Source organism: Rhinolophus sinicus, chromosome 14 (genome assembly GCF_057876585.1).
Source record: "Rhinolophus sinicus isolate RSI-liver-muscle chromosome 14, RSI-T2T, whole genome shotgun sequence".
In the NCBI taxonomy this organism is placed as follows: Eukaryota; Metazoa; Chordata; class Mammalia; order Chiroptera; family Rhinolophidae; genus Rhinolophus; species Rhinolophus sinicus.
The window spans coordinates 28,430,418-28,448,793 of record NC_142514.1 but is presented as its reverse complement, the minus strand read 5'-3'; the positions used below and the strand labels follow the sequence as shown (position 1 = coordinate 28,448,793).

General features: G+C 47.0%; 1 protein-coding gene across 10 annotated transcripts in view; it reads right to left on the bottom strand.

Annotated features, from left to right (window-relative positions):
* Positions 1–484: 484 nt before the first annotated feature.
* NFYC (nuclear transcription factor Y subunit gamma) overlaps positions 485–18,376 on the bottom strand; it is a 60,366-nt gene continuing 42,474 nt past the window's right edge. For 8 of the 10 annotated variants that reach the window (XM_019737104.3, XM_019737105.3, XM_074334500.2 and 5 more), the window contains exons 5-10: positions 17,073–17,168; positions 11,823–11,996; positions 8,406–8,564; positions 5,457–5,564; positions 2,632–2,691; positions 485–1,372 (exon numbers count right to left, since the gene is read on the bottom strand). In XM_019737104.3, the coding sequence (XP_019592663.1) occupies positions 1,253–1,372; positions 2,632–2,691; positions 5,457–5,564; positions 8,406–8,564; positions 11,823–11,996; positions 17,073–17,168 (717 nt within the window). In that variant the 3' untranslated portion in view covers positions 485–1,252. The remainder of the gene's footprint in view (positions 1,373–2,631; positions 2,692–5,456; positions 5,565–8,405; positions 8,565–11,822; positions 11,997–17,072; positions 17,169–18,376) is intronic. The other 2 variants (XM_074334494.2, XM_019737106.3) reach the window with 1 other exon arrangement.

Genomic DNA, 18,376 nt, shown 5'->3' with positions numbered 1-18,376 from the left:
TCCTGCATCAATAGGCTATAGGACCCTTCTGATCTGCTGGCCGACAAGGGGCTTGGGCTGCCTTCCATGGCAGATGCCACTGGGCATGGCCACAGCGGGCAATTGAGTGCCAGCCTGTGCCAAGGCAGGACTGGAAGGGTTGATCCGGGTCCTCATTTGAAGGATAGAGACAGCTTTCTCCATGACAGATGTATTCTTGACCCTCAACCAAACAGGACACAGCTGAACCTGGCCAACGTGTGGGAGTCCAGGAAGCAAGGCCGGCAGACACCTCTGAGCAGCAGGTAGATTCTGATGAAGCTCGTTTTTAAAATCAGCTGAAGACCTCAGTTTGAATCAGATGCGTAACATAAGTTCCCTTAGCTTTTTTTCACAAGGGTCCCCCTCCTTCTCAGACACCCAACTCGAGGGCAAACTTTTCCAAGCCTTTCCCAAGCAAAGTGGCCCCATGAACGCCCCCAGGCACAGAAACTCAGACTCTAAATTATCTAAAATGAGGTTTATTGCATATCATGCAATTTGAAGTCCATGCAGCAAAGGAGACCAGCACAATTTGGTATGCATTTAAAAAATAAAATAAAAAATGGGGGGCTGGGGTGAATACACAAAGTTCTAGTCTCCCGGGTCCCTGGGAGAGTAGGTTTGGGAATGAAACCATCCCCTCTCCACAGCGAATGAGTTCATCTCTTAAATGCAAGGAATGTTTCCATGGCCTCTGGATGCAAATACACAAAGCTCTGGAGCAAGGGCAGGGCCAAGGGGCGCACAGCTAATGAGAAGCAGCTACGCACATTCACCTAATTTAATCTGAGGGCAGAACAAGGTGTCAAATCCTGGGGCAGCAGCTGTTCCAAGAGTTAGGAGATAATACACACATGTGAGATTCGTTCCTAAAAAGTAGTGGTGGTGAAGAACCAAAAACAGGAAAACAAAAGAAATATTTCTTCACACTCTTCAAGAAAATGCCATAAATATGTTATTTAATATTTCATTTCGTAGCATTCATTGGATACACAGCTCAACATACTGAAATATTGATTCCTTGGAGAAAAAAAAAACAAGGAAATAAAAAAATGTCGCATCTTTCTGTTGGAGAATCTTGGCCCCCAGGCGTGGGGGAAGTGCACCAGTGTCCTAGCCTGCAGGAGGCGCTGAGGTCGGCTGGTCCTCTGGGGAAGGACGCTGTGCCCACTGCCCGGGGCTGTATGGCAAAAACTGTGTTGGGTGTCCTTGGCCTTGCCAGCTCAGGCCCTCAGTCTCCGGTCACTTGGGGGGCCTGCCCGTCGGAGGGCTGGTTGGCTGACTGGATGAACATGGGCTGGGCGAGGTCCTGGCCGGCAGGCATGGTGACTTGCTGGATCTGGTAGAGCTGCTGCGAGGGGTGGAGAGGAGAGAGTGAGGTCACCCCTGGGAGAGGGGCATGCAGCTCCCTATGGGCCTCAAGTTGGTTGGGGGCCCCAGACACCTCAACCACCACCCACTGCAAGGCGTCAGAGGGAGGAGGGGACGTGGCTCTCTGCTGAGGGTGGGAGCAGCAGACACAGGAGGCACCAGCTTGGTGTGAGGGGGTGTGTGTAGTGGGCGGGGAAGAGGTGCAGGGAGTTGCATTTCCTGTGGCTTTCACTTCTCTGGGCTCTGCCTCTCCCGTGAGCTCAGAGCCTTGAGCTTGCTGCACGCTGTTCCTCTGTGACAAACACAAGCAATTCGAAGCACTGTACCAGCAGCTTGGAAGTCAGCATTTCCCCACTCGCAGTGAGCCTCGCTGGCAGGGCAGTGGGATTACCCTCTCTCCTCCTCTCCTCAGAGTGTGGGGCTCAGGAGGGGGCTACACTGAACCTGCAGTGCCTACGCGCCCTGCCGCGGAGGTTGCCTGGGGTGACACACTTCCTACAGCCACGCCCATGAGCAGTGAAGATGCTCGCAGAGCTACTATGGAAGGTCAGGGCCACTGGACACTGGGCTTCTCAAGCACCCCCAAAAGAAACCAAAAGCCAAGACCTCCTGTCACAGGAGCCCCAACATGTGAGCCCAGCACAGAGGTGGGTGATGTAGCTCCTCTCCCTTCTGGGCAGCACGGAACACACGCCTGGGCGTGTCATCCTGTCATGTCCTCGGGGGTGTTTGGGACCACAGTATAAGGGGCAAAGAGGAGGGAAAGGGAAGAGTCCTTCCTCATGTGGGTTTAGAAGTACTGAATTCCAGGTCCTGAGAGAGGCTCAGAGATCACACGTTCTCTGCATTTCAACTAATTCATGCTATTAAAAAGCAGCAGGGCTTAGAGTAAAACTAGTTCTAGAGAGGGAAACAGGAGACCGTTCTAGTCCTGGTTCTGCAATGAACAGCTGAGTGAGCATGGACAAGGTACTTCCCATCTCTAGGGCTCAGTTTACTCATCTGTAAAATGGGGATTTGGGCTGTATGTCCAAGATTATGTTCAGGCCTCACAAGTCTATAAATCTAAAGGATAGGCATCCTGATTTAAAGACTGTACTTGTTTTAACAGTTTCTGTCCACTCATTGTTAACAGAAGATGGGACAGCTGCCCTAGCCATCCAAACCCACAGATGTCATCCACTACCCACCCCCTGCCAACTTCTCACCCTCTGCCCCTGCCCAGGCTGGGTATCCTACCTGCCCATCTGTGAACTGGCTGAACTGCTGCTGTCCTTGCTGGACCTCTGTCTGTGTGATCTGTAGGAATCAAGATGGCAGAGTAGGCAGGTAAGCTGAGGGTCTGGTCCACCAGCCCACCACCCAGGACAGGGTCATGAAGATCAAATGAGATACTGCATATAAAGTGCCCGGAATGAGGCCTGGCATAGAACAGGTGCTTGATTAGTAGCAGGAAAGCAAGGGTCCCTCCCCACCCCCTAATACTGAAGGCAACTTAGAGTTGGTACCACACAGAAGACCCTGGAGCCCGTTAACACACAACTTCTACAATCACCTCTCCTAATGGCCACCTATGCCCCCCCACCCTCACCAACCCAAGGTCTTTCCAGGGCCCAAGACTCAAATCAAACAAAACACCTAGCTCCTAGGTGCCAACACGAGAGGGCACAACATTTATGGTTTAGGCAGAAACCCTAAGTCTTTCAGCCAGTAAAGGCGGATCGCAAAACACTGGGCAAAGTGGTGAGTGGTCCCTTTCATTCTTGGAAGGTGGGCTCCAAACCAAACCCGTTATCACCCAGATTATCTGACTGGAATATGAAACACCCTGGCGAGCAGGTGGCCTTGGCCCTAGAAGCCCTTGTGGCACACCTATGAAGTACTTTTTCCGATAGTGGCCACGTGCAGCCCTCTGGGCCAAGGGCGGGGGGGTGAAGGGGGGGAAGCAAGGAAAATATTTATCACATGCACTTAAAATCTTAGACGTGGATTTTAAAAGAAATTTACTGACATGTAGAACTGCATTATATAATACCAGCTGCTGGAGACAGCTTGGTAGACTAGAAAGAAAACTGAAGCCTGCTTGTGTGCATACGTGTATCTATGGAACATTTGACTAGTAACGTTCTCTGTGCACCATCTCCTGGAATCATTATAGCCAACCTGCAAGGTAAGGACTGTCCTCTCGAGTGTCCTCACAACGGCCAAAAACAACCCATCAGGCCTACCCATGAGGCAGAGGAGCAAGAAGGGCACAGGTGTGAAAGGGCTTCATCAAGATTTCTTACTATTGTTTCTTGTTTGGGGTCTTTCTCCTCCTACCAGTCTCTAAGCTGCTTGAGGGCAGGAGTTAAGCTTTGTCTCTGTATCTCCCAGTGCAAAGTAAGTATTCAAGAAATGTCTGCAGAATAAATGAATGACTGAGAAAAATGGAAAATATTCCTCATAGCTGAGAAGGTGAACTGAGCCGAGACCAGCAGGATTGCCCTTCACATCCGCTGAGAAGAAAATTTCGTTTACCTTTAAATTCCATTTACATATTATTTATTCAGCATTCATTCAACAAACATTTACAGAGCACCGAAGTGCTGGCTGTCACAACTACAATCTGTTGTTATGTAGACCCTGACTGCCCCCAGGTGCCCTCTTCTCACTTCTCCCCCTCCTCTCTGTACACCCAACTCTCCCACTTTCTGGCTATAGTTTGTGGTTCTAAAACTGATGTCTGGGGAGCCAAAAACTCTACTTTCTCACTTCCTTCCACCCCCATGCCATAAAAACTTTTTGGATCCTACGTTAGAATTTGTAAACAAGAGAAAGGGGTAACTAAGGGTGTGACCAGTCTTGAGATCTGATTCCATGTCAGTGAGCCGCAAGGAAATTAGGGTAAAGCCCAAGTCTTTCTGTGAGCCTTCGATCCCAGAGACAAAAAAGAAACAGACTCAGATACAGAGAACGAACTGATGGTTGCCAGATGGAAGGGGGGCTTGGAGAGCTGGGTGAAAAAGGGGAAGGGATTAAGAAATAAAAATTGGTAGTTACAAAACACTCAAGGGGATATAAAGTACAGCATATGGAATACAGTCAATAATATGGTAATAACTATGTACAGTGCCAGGTGGGTACTAGACTAGTCAGGGGATCACTTCTTAAATTATATAAATGTCTAACCACTATGCTGTACACTGAAACTAATATGAAATACTACTGAATGTCAACTGTAATTGAAAGTAAAAAAATTAAAAATGAAATGGAAGTGACAGTAAAACACAAAACAAAACAAAAAAGCAAAAACAAAAACCAATCCCAGAGACTAGAGGGAACTCAGAAGCCTTGCTTTTGGCTCCTTCCTCCCATTTTCCCAAATGAGATCTTCGGAGACCTGCTCTACAAACTCAGCTCTGCCACCCCTGTCAATAGATACATCATCAGAAATGCAACTGGGCCAGACAGGTCCAGCTCTTAAACGATCGCTGCTTTTTTTGGGTCTGAGGCAAAAGAATGCATTAACAATCCTCCCCCTGACCAGCAGCCCCTGCAAATGATGCTCAAGTCCCCCCAAACCCCGGGAGGCAGCCCCCTCAGTACCTGTGGCTCACAGCCTTCAATATCCTAGGACATGAGAGGAGATGAGGGGGGCAATCTCCACTTAGGGATGCACGAGGAGGTGGGGATAAAACCTAAGTAAGCTTTCCAGAGGGCATAGGAGGTGCCAGAACGCAACAGCTATTCAGGTTTAAAGATGGGGAACTCAGCCTGACGATATCGCAGTCTGTCAAAATGCTCCCTCTGGTCAGACATACGTGCACACACATCAGGCTTTCTTTAAGTATCCCTGAGATTTCCCTGCCTTGCATTTCTTTGTCCCTCGAGAACAAGAGGGTAAGAGACACACTTTGAATACAATCCTCCCCAAAAAATCCCACCTGTCCCTTGGGGTGCAGAACAGATGTGCAGGGTGTGGAGGTGGCTCTTGCTGAAGGACAAGGTGGCATGAGAGTTGTGTGCTGAGCACTCCTTTCCAGCCAGAAGCCAACTCCACCCCGCATCTCTGGGGTACGTACCTGTTGAGCATTGGTGGCAAGCGTCTGGATCTGTCCCTGCACAACCTGGGTGCCTGATACAGGCTGGGCTAAGCGAATGTACTGCAGCTGGCCGGCGTTCAGCTGCACCTGGGGCAGGGGCAGGGGCAGAGACAAACAGACCACAGAGTATTTAGTGCGACCTCACACAGGCAAACTTTTTTTTTTTTTTTTAAAGATTTTATTGGGGAAGGGGAACAGGACTTTATTGGGGAACAGTGTGTACTTCCAGGACTGACTTTTTTTTTTTTCCACCAAGTAAAGTTGTTGTCCTTTCAATCTCTTAGTTGTGGAGGGTGCAGCTCAGCTCCAGGTCCAGTTCCCGCTGCTAGTTGCAGGGGGCACAGCCCATCATCCCCTGCAGGAGTCTAACTGGCAACCTTCTGGTTGAGAGGACGTACTCCAACCAACTGAGCCATTCGGGAGCTCAGTGGCAGCTCAACTCAAGGTGCCATGTTCAATCTTAGTTGCAGGGGACACTGACCACCATCCCTTACAGGACTCGAGGAATTGAACTGGCAACCTTGTGGTTCAGAGCCCACTGGCCCATGTGGGAATCGAACCAGCAGCCTTCGGAGTTAGGAGCATGGAGCTCCAACCGCCTGAGCCACCGGGCTGTCCCAGGCAAACTTTTCATGACCAGAGATGGTGACTGTCCCCGACCCCCCAGCCCTCCAAAGAAGCCTACCCTGAAAAGCTCCTTTTCAACGGAGATCAAAACAAGCAAAACCATAACATCCCCACCTATAAGTCACACAACGCAAAAGAGGGGATGTTCTCTGAATGGACTCTGGAAAAAATCCCCAGAGGATCTTGTCGGATATGTGAGAACAGCGCACCCTCGACATTCACTGGCTCTTAGCTGTTTGCGCAGTTTATCTGAAGATCTTATCCTAAAGGCTGTCTGACATTATCCGAATGCTGTCCGTTCAGTGTGGGCATTTCTCTCCTCCGTCTCCACACTTCTCCACCCCAGTTCCCGGAAATGCTGATCTAACACTGAGAAGAGCTCCAGTGTCTGCCAGGAGCCCAAAGCACACGGCCATCACTCGGCACCACAACCCCAGTGCTGCCCAACTCCATGCTGCACATCTTGGAAGAAAAGGCTGGCCTGCTTTACTCTCTGTGCCCAGGAGCCAGGACCAATGCGGGTCTGTGGGACTTTTAGGATCCCTGGTGTTCAGCACTAGCTTCAGGCCAAACGCCTCCCAAGAGGAAGCTGAATCAATAAACCTTTTACAGAAAACCCCATCATGGGAAACCAAAGCTACAAAAATGCCCTTAGAGTCCCTCATGCTTAAGATTAAGTCTCAGATAATACAATAATACCATATGCTGCATTTAATTGTGTGCTAAAAGCCTTAACTCAGACTCTTAGCGCTCAGTGTACCATGGAAGTTTTAGTGCTGTGAGTGTGGGGTGAAGAAAGAACCAGGGTGGCTACAACACAGCAGGAAGTGTGGCTCCGTCAGCAGAGGAGGACCGCAGACATTCACGCTCGGGAGCTGGGGGGGGAAGCGGTTCCAGGAATCTAGCAGATTTGGTCTCTCTCTGGGGGCCCAGACACCACCCGCCCTGCTGTCCAGCCTGCCTTTGTTGCCAGGGTGAGCTTCTGGAGGCTAACAGGCAAGTCATGCCTTTTTGTCCTGCAGCAAATGTTCCCCTTGCCGTGAAGAGCTAATGTCATTGCGAGGAATTTTACTTCCATGAGGGAAATGCTGATAAGGTGGAGCCGCACACCTCCATGCAGTGTTAAATCACACGGCTTCTCTGAAACCACTCGCCTCAAGAAGGATTGGAACCACCAAGAAAAACTAATCCTGAAGTTCCTGGTAGACCATTCCAGAATTGTCCGCTTAAGGTAAGATGAAGGGCAACAAAATCTACACCTGTTAAAAATCTGGTTCAAAGGAGATACAGCGTATTATTCTGATAATGAGAACACTTCCAAAAACTATTGAGGATACTTTTCGAGCTTTTTTTCAGAGAGGAAGTGGTTAATCAAATCCAAGTGAATTTCTGTATCGGCCCACATTTCATTTACAATCAGAAGGGCAAGGGGCAGGAAATAGAAGGACTGCTCCATGTCACTCACTTTCCATATTTTTTGGTGGCAAGATGACCAATGTATAGATGGCAAGTGTTAAGACACAGATATTTTTTACAAAAGAACGAGTACAAGTGAAAAAGCCCACAAATCTGAGAAAAGAAATCCCTCAAGGCACACAGGAAGCAGCCGTCCACAGTGAAGGAATGGGTAAGTTAAACGAAAGCCAAAAATACACTTTGCTGCAGGCTCCACTGGGAACTGACTCATGAATATGCAACAAGTGTATTTATGGCTTTCCCTATACACCGCCCTCTTATTCTCTGCTAATCAAAAGACAGGGCTGCCTCCCAGGGCCTTGGGGCCTAGGCATGGAATAGTGGTGACAATGATTTCTCTTTGTGGGTGAAGTGAGGGGAAATCAAGAGGAGCTGCCTGCCCCAGGTGGTGAACCTGAACCTGGGTTAAAGGAAAGCAGTGAGTCTACAGTGAAGCAAGTTGTGGTCTGAGGGAGTGGGCATATAGCTTGAAAAGAAGTATGTATGTACGTATGTGTATTACATACACATACACACAAAATATACACATACATATGTATCTGTGTGTCACACACACAAAATATATACATATGCACACACATATACACAATATTTTCTACAGAGGGTGACAAAAATATGTATACACATTTTAAGAAAGGAAAAAACTGTATTAAAATTGTAATACTCAGTATATACTGATAACAACAGACGAACACAAGCCATGTGTACACATTTTCTTGGCACCCCTGGTATCCATGTGTCTATGTTCAGGTATGGAAATCTTTCCATCTTCCTGTTGTGACGCTGAGCAGTGCTGTGCACGTCGCGAGGCAGCACGGGGCTTACCGGGATCTGCTGGATCTCCCCCGTGTTCGTGATGATCTGCTGCATCACCTGCATGGTCTGCCCAGTGCTGCTCTGCGCCTGCTGCGCCTGCCCCTGCGGCTGGGCCTGGACTATCTGCACCTGCTGGCCTTCTCCCACCTGCATGGTCACGGGCGTGCTCTGCAAAGAAGAGTCATGAGAGCTGATGGAGCGCTGGCTCAGAGTCAGTAAGTCGGCTTCTCAAGGGGTTAATAGTGCGCAGCTAACTCGAAGCAAACCCTCCACGAATGCCTGAACTTATCTCAACACTAATAAGAATTCTCAACTTACAGAGTCCTTTGGTAGAGCACTGAAAGCTCTTACTCTCCAAAATAAAAGGTGGGAAAGCCAAACAGTACAGAATATTTGCCTGGGCCCTAAACATTTCCATGCTTCAAATGAAATGCTGCAACTTTTCACAGTCATTTCAGTGATAATACAGCACATAGGATACAAAGATATCAACAGCAACCAAGACAGTTCAGAGAAACGGCCAAAGTCAAGTCTGGAGCAGATGAATTTGGAGGGCAAACTAAATGGAAAGTGGGGTCAGTATGAATTTACTAAATTCAGGATTCTGTGCTCCTTCTTAGGCTTGCAAAACATTGGAAGGAAAATAATGTGCACACTGGTTTTCACCCCGTTCAGGCAGCAGAGCGGCTCCGGCCTACACCAGTCAGCCAGCTGACCACAGCAAGGCTTCCGTGGGAGTGGCAAACAGGTTAACACTCTGTGGACAACGGAAACTGTTAAGACCTGGATCTTAACTGAGGCTACACCTAAGTAACAGAATTTAATACAGCAAGAATTTTAACTTTCTAGAAAGAGATATCTCAGATTTAAGAAATTTCTGTCTAATGTGTATGGCTTGGCTGATTCTGTGTCTCTCACACACATTTGGTGGATTGCAGTCCTATGAAACTTACTCCTTTCAGAGACGGTGAAGACTTGAGCTATCAAAAGGGCCAGTCATGTCTTCAAATCTCAAAACTTAACGTTAGCCCTAGATGTGACCTCTACAGCATACCTTGCTCATCTCGTGGTGGTAGGGGGTAGAGGAGGGTGGCGAGTAGTGGTTTTAAGTGGTCGTGGTGGTTGTACTGGTGAGTGGTGGTGGGTGGGTAAGAGGAGGGTGGAGCCTTTTAAACTATAGCTATGCCCCCAAGCCCCCTGATTTGGCTATCTCTCCCCCCTTCAGTAAGAGTACTCTGTGAGTCTCAATGAATCACGGGCTTCAATCGATACTGCTATTCTGATGCTCTTACATTCTGACTGCGTAAGTCTATTATGCATCTAAAGTTACAAGGGAAGGGGATGTGTTCTGGGAACTACATATGAGATTCAAGGGATTCCAACGTAAAGAGAAATTAGTACTACGAACTGGAGGAGGGTGGGGAAGAAATGACAGCGGGACCTCTGTAAAAATACATGCAGTGGGCTAGGACAACAGGAAACATCTGTTCTCACACCACGATTTTCAACTCAGCCTATTCCCCAAAACTCCAGGAATAAGTTTTCAATTTTATGACAGAAAACACAGGATTCACTTTTTTGTCAAAATATGCTTTCCTTCCAACTTTAATGTGTATTCTGTCCTACAAAAGATATCTGGACTCAATTTAAAATAACCATTACTACAGAGGTCCAGGGAGGTGTCACACAGCACAAGGCCACCCTGAACCAGAAGGGCAGTGAGACAATAGCTGGAAGGTGCTAGGAGGGACCAACTTCACCATCCTCACAGGCCTTATCAGCTCCAACCTAAGCAAGGCTGGGGTGGCGGAGAAACGGACAGATGAAATTCCTGCTGACTTAAAAAAAAAAAAGCATTCTGCCAACTCATCACTGTACTCTATCAACTCAATTTTCCTGAGAGGATTTCCAAAGTATTTCTAAATCATTTCTGGAAAATGAGAGCTTGTGTTAGCATGGCAGCTGTCAAATCACGTATGGTGTGCCCTGCTGTTGGAGCACAACAGCCATGAGCTGCTGAGGATGACAGCCAATCAGGGCCAGCCCTTGGCAGACTCCCTTGAAGTCTGCTCCGTACAGGGATAGACTTTGGCAGGTAAAGCTCTCACCACTGCAGAGGCACAAGCACGAGTCAAACAAGGTCCCTTAGGCTTCCCGGTACAGTGAACTCCTTGAGGCAGGTACCGGGCTGCAATCATCTTTGAACCCCACTTGCCTAGCATGGTGTGTGTCAAAGACCAAGCACTCAATAAATTTCTGTTATATGGATTTTAAAAAAAAATCAGCAGGGAATAAATTTTAAAATCATAATTAATATTTAGATCTACCTCCGCCCCCATTTTTTGTCTTCTAAGCAAACCCAGTTCCTTACTAGAATACACAGCCTGCCTAGGACGTGTCTTCTATCTTTCCAGACTTGCCTACATGTTCCCGTATCCTGACTGCACCCTCTCACCAATCCCTGTGCTGCTTCTCACCTCCAAGCCTTTGCTTGTGCTCAGCCCTCTACTGGGAAAACCCTCCTTTCCCTCTGATTCATTTCCATTATTTCCTCTGAGGCTCATATTATTTCCTTCAGGGAACCTTCTCTGACATCCTCTTCTACCACCTCCCTCACATCTCCGTTAGGTACCCCTTTTGAAGCTCTCATAATACCCTCTACACAATCCTAAGAATATCTTACACTTCCCACGAGGCAGTATAATCTTTAAGTATTTGTAGCCCTAACTAGATTGTGAATTCTTAACAACAGGGACTTTTTCATTGTTGTATCGCCAACATACAGCACAGGACTTTATCTACAGAGGATGATCAAGCTTGATGAGTAAATAAATTAATGACCAACAGGGAATTTTGATTCAGAGCTCAGAAAAGAGAGTTCTCTGCAGCCTTTCATCATGATCCCCAACAAAGGTGGATATTACGGCTCTCACAATTGTATTGGGGAGAGAAAAGAAATCTTGATTACTGTTGTAAAAAGAAGTCACTTGACACAATTACAGGACAGAGAAATGAGAAAGGGAGGAGAGGTATGCCAGCTGGCAATAATGCCTGACCTCCCATTTAAGGGTACAAATGCCAATTCCCGTGTAGACACAGATAGCAGGCATGGAGTCCACTTAAAATACCCTCTACAGAGATGCCACTATTCTTCCTGGGGGCATCATACAGACTTTTTTCCTTCTAAAGTTATTTAGCTCTTGGGATCCTGAGAACATCCTATCCAATATCCTTTCCTCGTTTGGGCCCTGAGGAAACCAGGGCCCAGAGAGAACGTCATCTCACTGGCTCAATGTGGGGGAAGCCCAGGTTTCCAGACGTCAAGTCCAGTGCGCGCTGATGATCTGAGAGCCTGTGCCCCAGTCAGGCTTTCGCCATCCCAAACCCAACACCGTGCCGGGCAGACGCCCTCTCCAGCTGACAGACCTGGCCCTGCTGAGGCTGTGCAATGATAATCTGCCCAGGCTGGATGGTGGTTGTGGAGCTGGTGGTCTGCTGGCCTTGCTGCTGCCCCTGGACTTGGACGGCGGTGGGCTGCTGAGCCAGCGTGAAATAGTACTGGACGGGCTCCGCAGGAGTCACAGACTGGCGCACCTCTTCCTGTGGGGTAGAAGGAGAGGCAGGTAAGAGGAAAAGAACCGACTCAGCAGCCGCCAGAGTGAATTTCCATTCTTCCCCCAAACAGGCTCTGTGCAGTTGCCTGCTGAATGCTGAGCTCTCCACATTTGAAGCCAAGGGAAAGTGGAATTCGAAAGACCAGTTGTGCTAAATCAAACTAAAAATAACAGATTCCATAGGCCTTACAAAACATACAGCCAATTTTCTGAAGCACAGAGTAATCACCCATTGTGTGATGAGTTGCAAATGGGCAAATAATTCCCGTAACTAAAAACCACGCACCAGCAGTGCTCGTCAGTAAATGCTGTCAAGGCCTATGATGTGAGAACAGTGCTAATTGCGAGCACGCAAGATGCTACCCAAATGTCACGCTCGCAGGCCAGCGCCCAGTCTCCCAAATAGGCAGCACTCTCCTTATTTTGCTCCTACTACTTCTGGAGGGACACAGCAGGGGAAAGGGACATAGGGCTTCTCCTGGGTTGAAATTGCAGAATCAAATGTGAGGATCGAGAGCACCAGTAGGCAAGTGCCCAGCTTTTCACAGCAGGTCGAGAACTCTGTGGTCACTAGGGCCACCTCTATCCAGTGTCACATCTGGTTCTGGTTGTACTTAGCCGCAGAAGCGCGACCCAGGCAGCCTGAGGGACAGCTCTCGTCTGGGGTGCTGCCTTGGCTGACTAGGGAAGTCGCCTTCTGTCCGATCTGCCGGGTGAAGAGCCTGGTCGTTCTTCAGCTGACGTTTTCCATGGCAGAAGGAGTAAACAACCCTCTCCCAGCCACCTTGAGCTCACAGCTGAGAGTGTAGGATGTTTACACACACTACGGCATGGTGACAGCCTGAGGGTCCAGGGTTGGTCGGCCCCTGACCACCGACATAAAGATCAGCATCTGCTCCGAAGGACCCTGTGACACATGGTGCCCCTGCCTGGGACAACAAAAACAACAGAAACATACAACAACTTGGGCTGGCTGAGCAAAAATAACAGCTCCATTTACTCACTTCTTTGTTCTGTGCTAAGTTTGCCAGATTCAAGCAAAGAGGAAAAACACTCTTCCTCAAGGTACAGAGACCCTGTGGGCTGCCTCAGAGATCCCCCGGTGACATTTACAAAGCTGCACTGACCCCATCCCCATTAGGTAGGTGCCCTCATCGGCGCTTCCACAGCCCTTTCCTCATCACACGTTTCTGTCCTTGCTTGTCACATTCACTGCTTTCCTTGCTAGAATGGAAGCCCTCTGAGGGCAATACCTAGCTCTCTCTTGCTCTTCACGGTCCCAACCGCCAGTCCCTTATAGGCACCCAAGAAGTGCTTGCTGAGCGATGCATAGATTTATAGAGCCAGGCAGACAGAGGTAGGAAATCACAGGCACACCTCATTTTATTATACTTCACTTTACTGTACTTCACAGGTATTGAGTTTTTATAAACTGAAGGCAAGACCCTCCACCAGCAAAAAGATTACAACTCACTTTATTGAAATACTCACTTCATTCCAGTGGTCTGCAACTGAACCCACAGTATCTCCCAAGGATGCCTGTGCTTGCTTTATTGTGGTCTGGAACTGAAGGGGCAGTATTTCCAGGGTATGCCTACACTTTTTTTAACCCAACTTGGTAGTAGGACAAATTCTCTTGAACACAACAGCTGTTACTAACAGAAAAGAGTCCCTAAGCTCTCTTTGCTACTTCTAGGATTTTGTGTTCACAGTGCGGGTAAAAGCTCCTGTGCCCTGTAGAACAGGGCTGGGCATTGTTGTGCTTGCCTGGTGACTGGGGCCCAGCATACTAAAACTAGGATTGCTGATATCTAGCCTCTGAGAAATGTGGGTCTCAGCATGACAAGGTTCCCTGACGGCCATTCACCCAGCCTCTGCAGACACTTGTAATGTTCAGGGTTCCTAAAATAGTCCTCAAACATGAACCAACTTGCTAAGTTAATGTATTCTGTGTTTCAGATCCAAACAATTTGAACCCTGAATGTGATCATGTTGAGGCAGATGAGGAGGTCCCCTTTTATTTTCATCTAGGTCTCAGTTTCCAGAACAACTTAACTGTGACAACATCACCTCCACTTCAACTCCAACTTCTCACCATTATAAATCAAGGTTAGCCTTGTCAACTAGATCTTGGCTGTGACAGGGATAAAATACTGATACCCTCCTTAGCCAAGAAACAGAGGCCAACTGCTCTTTTCAAAGCTCTTGAAATGGGTTCACTGTATTTCTTTTCCATTAGGATCTCCCATCCCATTTTATTAAAAACCATTAATCATTAAAGTCCAGACCTAACTTGAAAACGCTCTTGGGTGATGAGAAGGTACAGAGGACTGAGACACCCCCCGGCCCACCTCACCCACCTGGTAGGAAGTCAGTGAGTAGGGAGATACCAGCGTCCCGAGCCCCGACCTGTGACTGCCCTGTCTGCAGTTATCCCTGATTGTAGCTGATCAGCGAGTACGCTTTTTGCTGGACAAAAAGCAATCCCTTTAAATACCCCTTGCCAAAAGCTGTGAGAGCAGGTAAAAAAGCTTCCTCTGCTGCCTACTATACAGTATCTTAACCTGCTTATGAACCAGGTTGTGTCTAGAACACTCCACACAGTAGAGGCACCTAGGTTTGTGCTGTAAGGACAGGGCATGACTATTCTCAAATCACTGGAATGGAAGGAGGCATATCTAAGATTCCTCAGCATTATGAAGACTCATTCTGCCAATGGAGGTCAAGCTAGCAAGGGAATGATTATGCTTGGTTTAAAGAGATGGGTGAAGAGAAAATGACATTTTAATGGGCAGGAACTTTCAACTCATAGCTTTAGTGGGGTAGAAGTCAGGCCTCAATTACCTTCTGCTTTCAAATAGTCTTTACTTGCTTCCCCGAAGAATGAAATTCCGCAGCATCTCTGAGAAGTCAAGGGCCTCAGATCCACAACTCCATATTTCTGGCTAGTTCCTTTCCCCAGCCGTGGAATAGCATCCCAAGTGCTCGAACACTCTCTGAATGACTGATCAATCCGGAATGAGGTACCTGCCCCGCTTTAGCAGTGACCTCCCCAACCACAGGCTTGCTCTTGGACTGTGTTCAGAAGTGGAGACTGACAACCACCACCAGAGAATGAGCAGCCTCACCTCCTAGGGCCATCACGACAGTGTTGTACAGCCAGCCCAAGACCAGTGAAAAGTACACTCGCTTCGGTAGCAACGCTCAACTGCTGCCTCCTTCAGAAAGGGGGAATTCTGGAGAGTAGGCGCTTTTTAAGGACTTAAGGACGTGCCAGCCAATTTGCAGCTTGGGAAAACTTCATGTCTACAGAGAATTAAAAGTGCTATCTTAGAATTTCAGGCCAGCTTTCAGCAATCTCCACCTTTCCAAGGCCAGGCAGCAGCTGTCCCGAATAGGATGCCAATCAATGGCTTGAACACCTACAGAAAACTGAATCCAGGCAGCAAGGAGCTATTTCAGCTAGACACACTTTAAAAAGAGATGGATCGTAGCATTTTGAGGCAGGCTAGGATGGAACAAGGAGCTGTGTCACCCTGAGAGCGCCAAGCCCTGAGGACTGTGGAGGAAGGGACAGGACAGGACCCTTCTCTCCAGCCAGCTGGTTCAGCAGGCAGCTCAGAGAACAAGCAGGAGTTAGAACGAGGAGCATGAGCAAGGCCTGATTTTGTCACAGATCTCACCCCCTGGTTTGTAAAGGGGGCTTCTGAAACAAATTCCAACAAGGAGAGCACACGTCTCATGTCAATTGTTTTGAAGGAAGAGAAATGGTCTGAGTTCTAACTGTAATGACTTCTCAGAGAGGAGGGAAGCACCCCGAGAGGAGGCAGTGAGCCTACGGGCACAAACCTGCAGTATCTCAGGCGACGCGGAGCCGGGGACGACCGTGGCAGCCTGCCGCTGTAAACATCCGACTGAAAGCTCCTCTGAACACCTTACAGCTTCCAGTCAAGGATGTTTACAGTAGCAAAGACTGCCCAGAAAGAACGGAGACGCAGTGAGGCTCCCTGCTCTAGTAAGGAGGCGACAGAGGGGCCTACGAATCCAAAGGCCTCCGGCAGGGTCAGGATTACGTATGTCCTTTAAGATGCCCGCTTCTCTACACTTTCTGACTGGTTACGAATATGAGACAACATGGGAGTCACTGGTGACCCTGTTTCTAAGGGTAACATACTATGAAATAATTCATAAAAAACACTTAAAATTTTCTTAACAAAACAAAGCAAGCAGCTTTGCTCCTGCCAGATGCTGCCATTATTCCCCAGGTGTCTCTACTCCACCTAGTGAGTCAGGTAACCTTTGAGCCTGAAACAATGAGCTATACAGGACAGAGGGGTAGTACAATTGTAATTAAGAGCTTTATGCACCCCATGTGTTAAAAAAACAATCGGCGAGACCTTTGGAAAGGGGCGGGCAGAAAAGAGGGCAAGGCAGACAGACACTCACAGTCCCTTCTCGAGACTGCTTAGAAAATGGTTTCAGTGGTGGTTCTCAAATTTGGTTGCACAGTGAAAGCACCTAGGGAGCTTTAAAAAGTATCGATGCCTGAGCCTCTCCCTCACAGATTCTGATTCAGCTGGTGTGGGGTGGAGCCTGGGCACTGATATTTTTTAAATCCCAACAGGTGATTCTCGTGTGTAGCCAGAGACTATACAGAGACCTACAATGTAGACCAAAGTCCACTCACTCCAAACATCACTGTGCACATAGAAGGGACGTTTCTTAAAACTCTAAAATCTGTAACTCACTGGGAAAATTCTCCCATCCCAGATTAACAACGCTGATAGACTTCCTACGATACCTTGAAATGAGCTTTACTTTACGGTTTATAACTAAAAGCCTTTAATTTTCATTTTGTCTATTTTCACTGAAATACCACCTCAGCAGCACTGAGTTAAAAGTATCCATAAATGAGTAACAGAAGGAGATGTTAAGGATGGATCTGGTCTAGAGAAGGAGAAGCAAAAGGAAGAGCAGATGAGAGACAAAAGGAGCATTATTTGACACCCATATGCAAAGTGCTCTTCAGTCAGCAGCAATAACAACTGCCTTCCTAGCTCACCTGACGCTTTGGAGGTTTCAGTTCATCTCTTGGAACAATATCGATGAGAAAGTCAAACTGATCAAATTTTGTAATTGCCATGGCGATATCATTCCTCTGTAACAAAGAAAGGCAAGGTGAGAAATTAGCCTGGGGAGAAACTGGTTCACCTGGCTTTATAGCCTCCAAGTTACAAGTAAAATAAGACGATGACTTCTAAGCCAAACTAAATACCCATGGCCAAGTCTACAGCTGAAATAAGCACAGCCAAACTCATAAACTTCAAATGATCAGACTTGCTACGTAATCGACAAAAAAGAGCTACCTGCAGCTCATGCTCCACAAACCAGGTATTCCAGCTTCCAACTACTGCTGCCTCTGCTGGACCCTGCCCCAAGGCCCTCGCTAAATTGTTAAATTATCATCCTCCAGCTAAATTTGTACAAATCTAGGAATCTCAACTGGCAGGTTTCTAGTCCTTCTGTTGTTAGTCAGGTTAGGCTACCATTCAATCTTATAACCTTTTTATAGCCTGAAATAATATTTTGCCTCTTTGATTCACAAGTAGTTATAATCTATTTTGAATCTCCTAGCTGAAATCCTAATTCAGTAATTTTTTGCAATATTTTCTAGTCACTGGTCTATATCTTAGTTCCTATAAGGCTATGATTTTTATTTTGGAATTCAAAATTGCAAAGCTAAATCCATGGTTTAATTCTTATTTAATGTGATACCGTGTTTCCTCGAAAATAAGACCTAGCCGGACAATCAGGTCTAATGCGTCTTTTGGAGCAAAAATTAATATAAAGCCCGGTCTTATTTTACTATAAAACTGGGTATAATATAATATAATACCCAATACATTTTACTATAAGACCGGGTATAATGTAATGTAATATAATATAATATAATATAATATAATATAATATAATAATATAATACCAGGTCTTATATTAATTTTTGCTCCAAAAGATGCATTCGAGCTGACTATCTGGCTAGGTCTTATTTTCAAGGAAACACGGTATAAACATTAGAAGTCTGAAGCTACTAGAATAGAGGCGGCAGAAGAAAACACAGGAGTCAGTCGACTAATGATACTGAAACCAAAACCTGCTCTGAAGGGGTTCTTTCTATGAGTGACATTCCCTTTCTTTAAATAATAAAATTGAAGGATTTTTTAAAATTAAAAACACACTATGTATACTCAGGATTTGTGTACTTCACTGCACAAAAATTTCAAAGAAAAAAATAGGAAAACAGAGTGAATTCTAGTGAATGATATGCACATTGAAGTATTAACATTTAAGGAAAAGTAAACTTTTAAA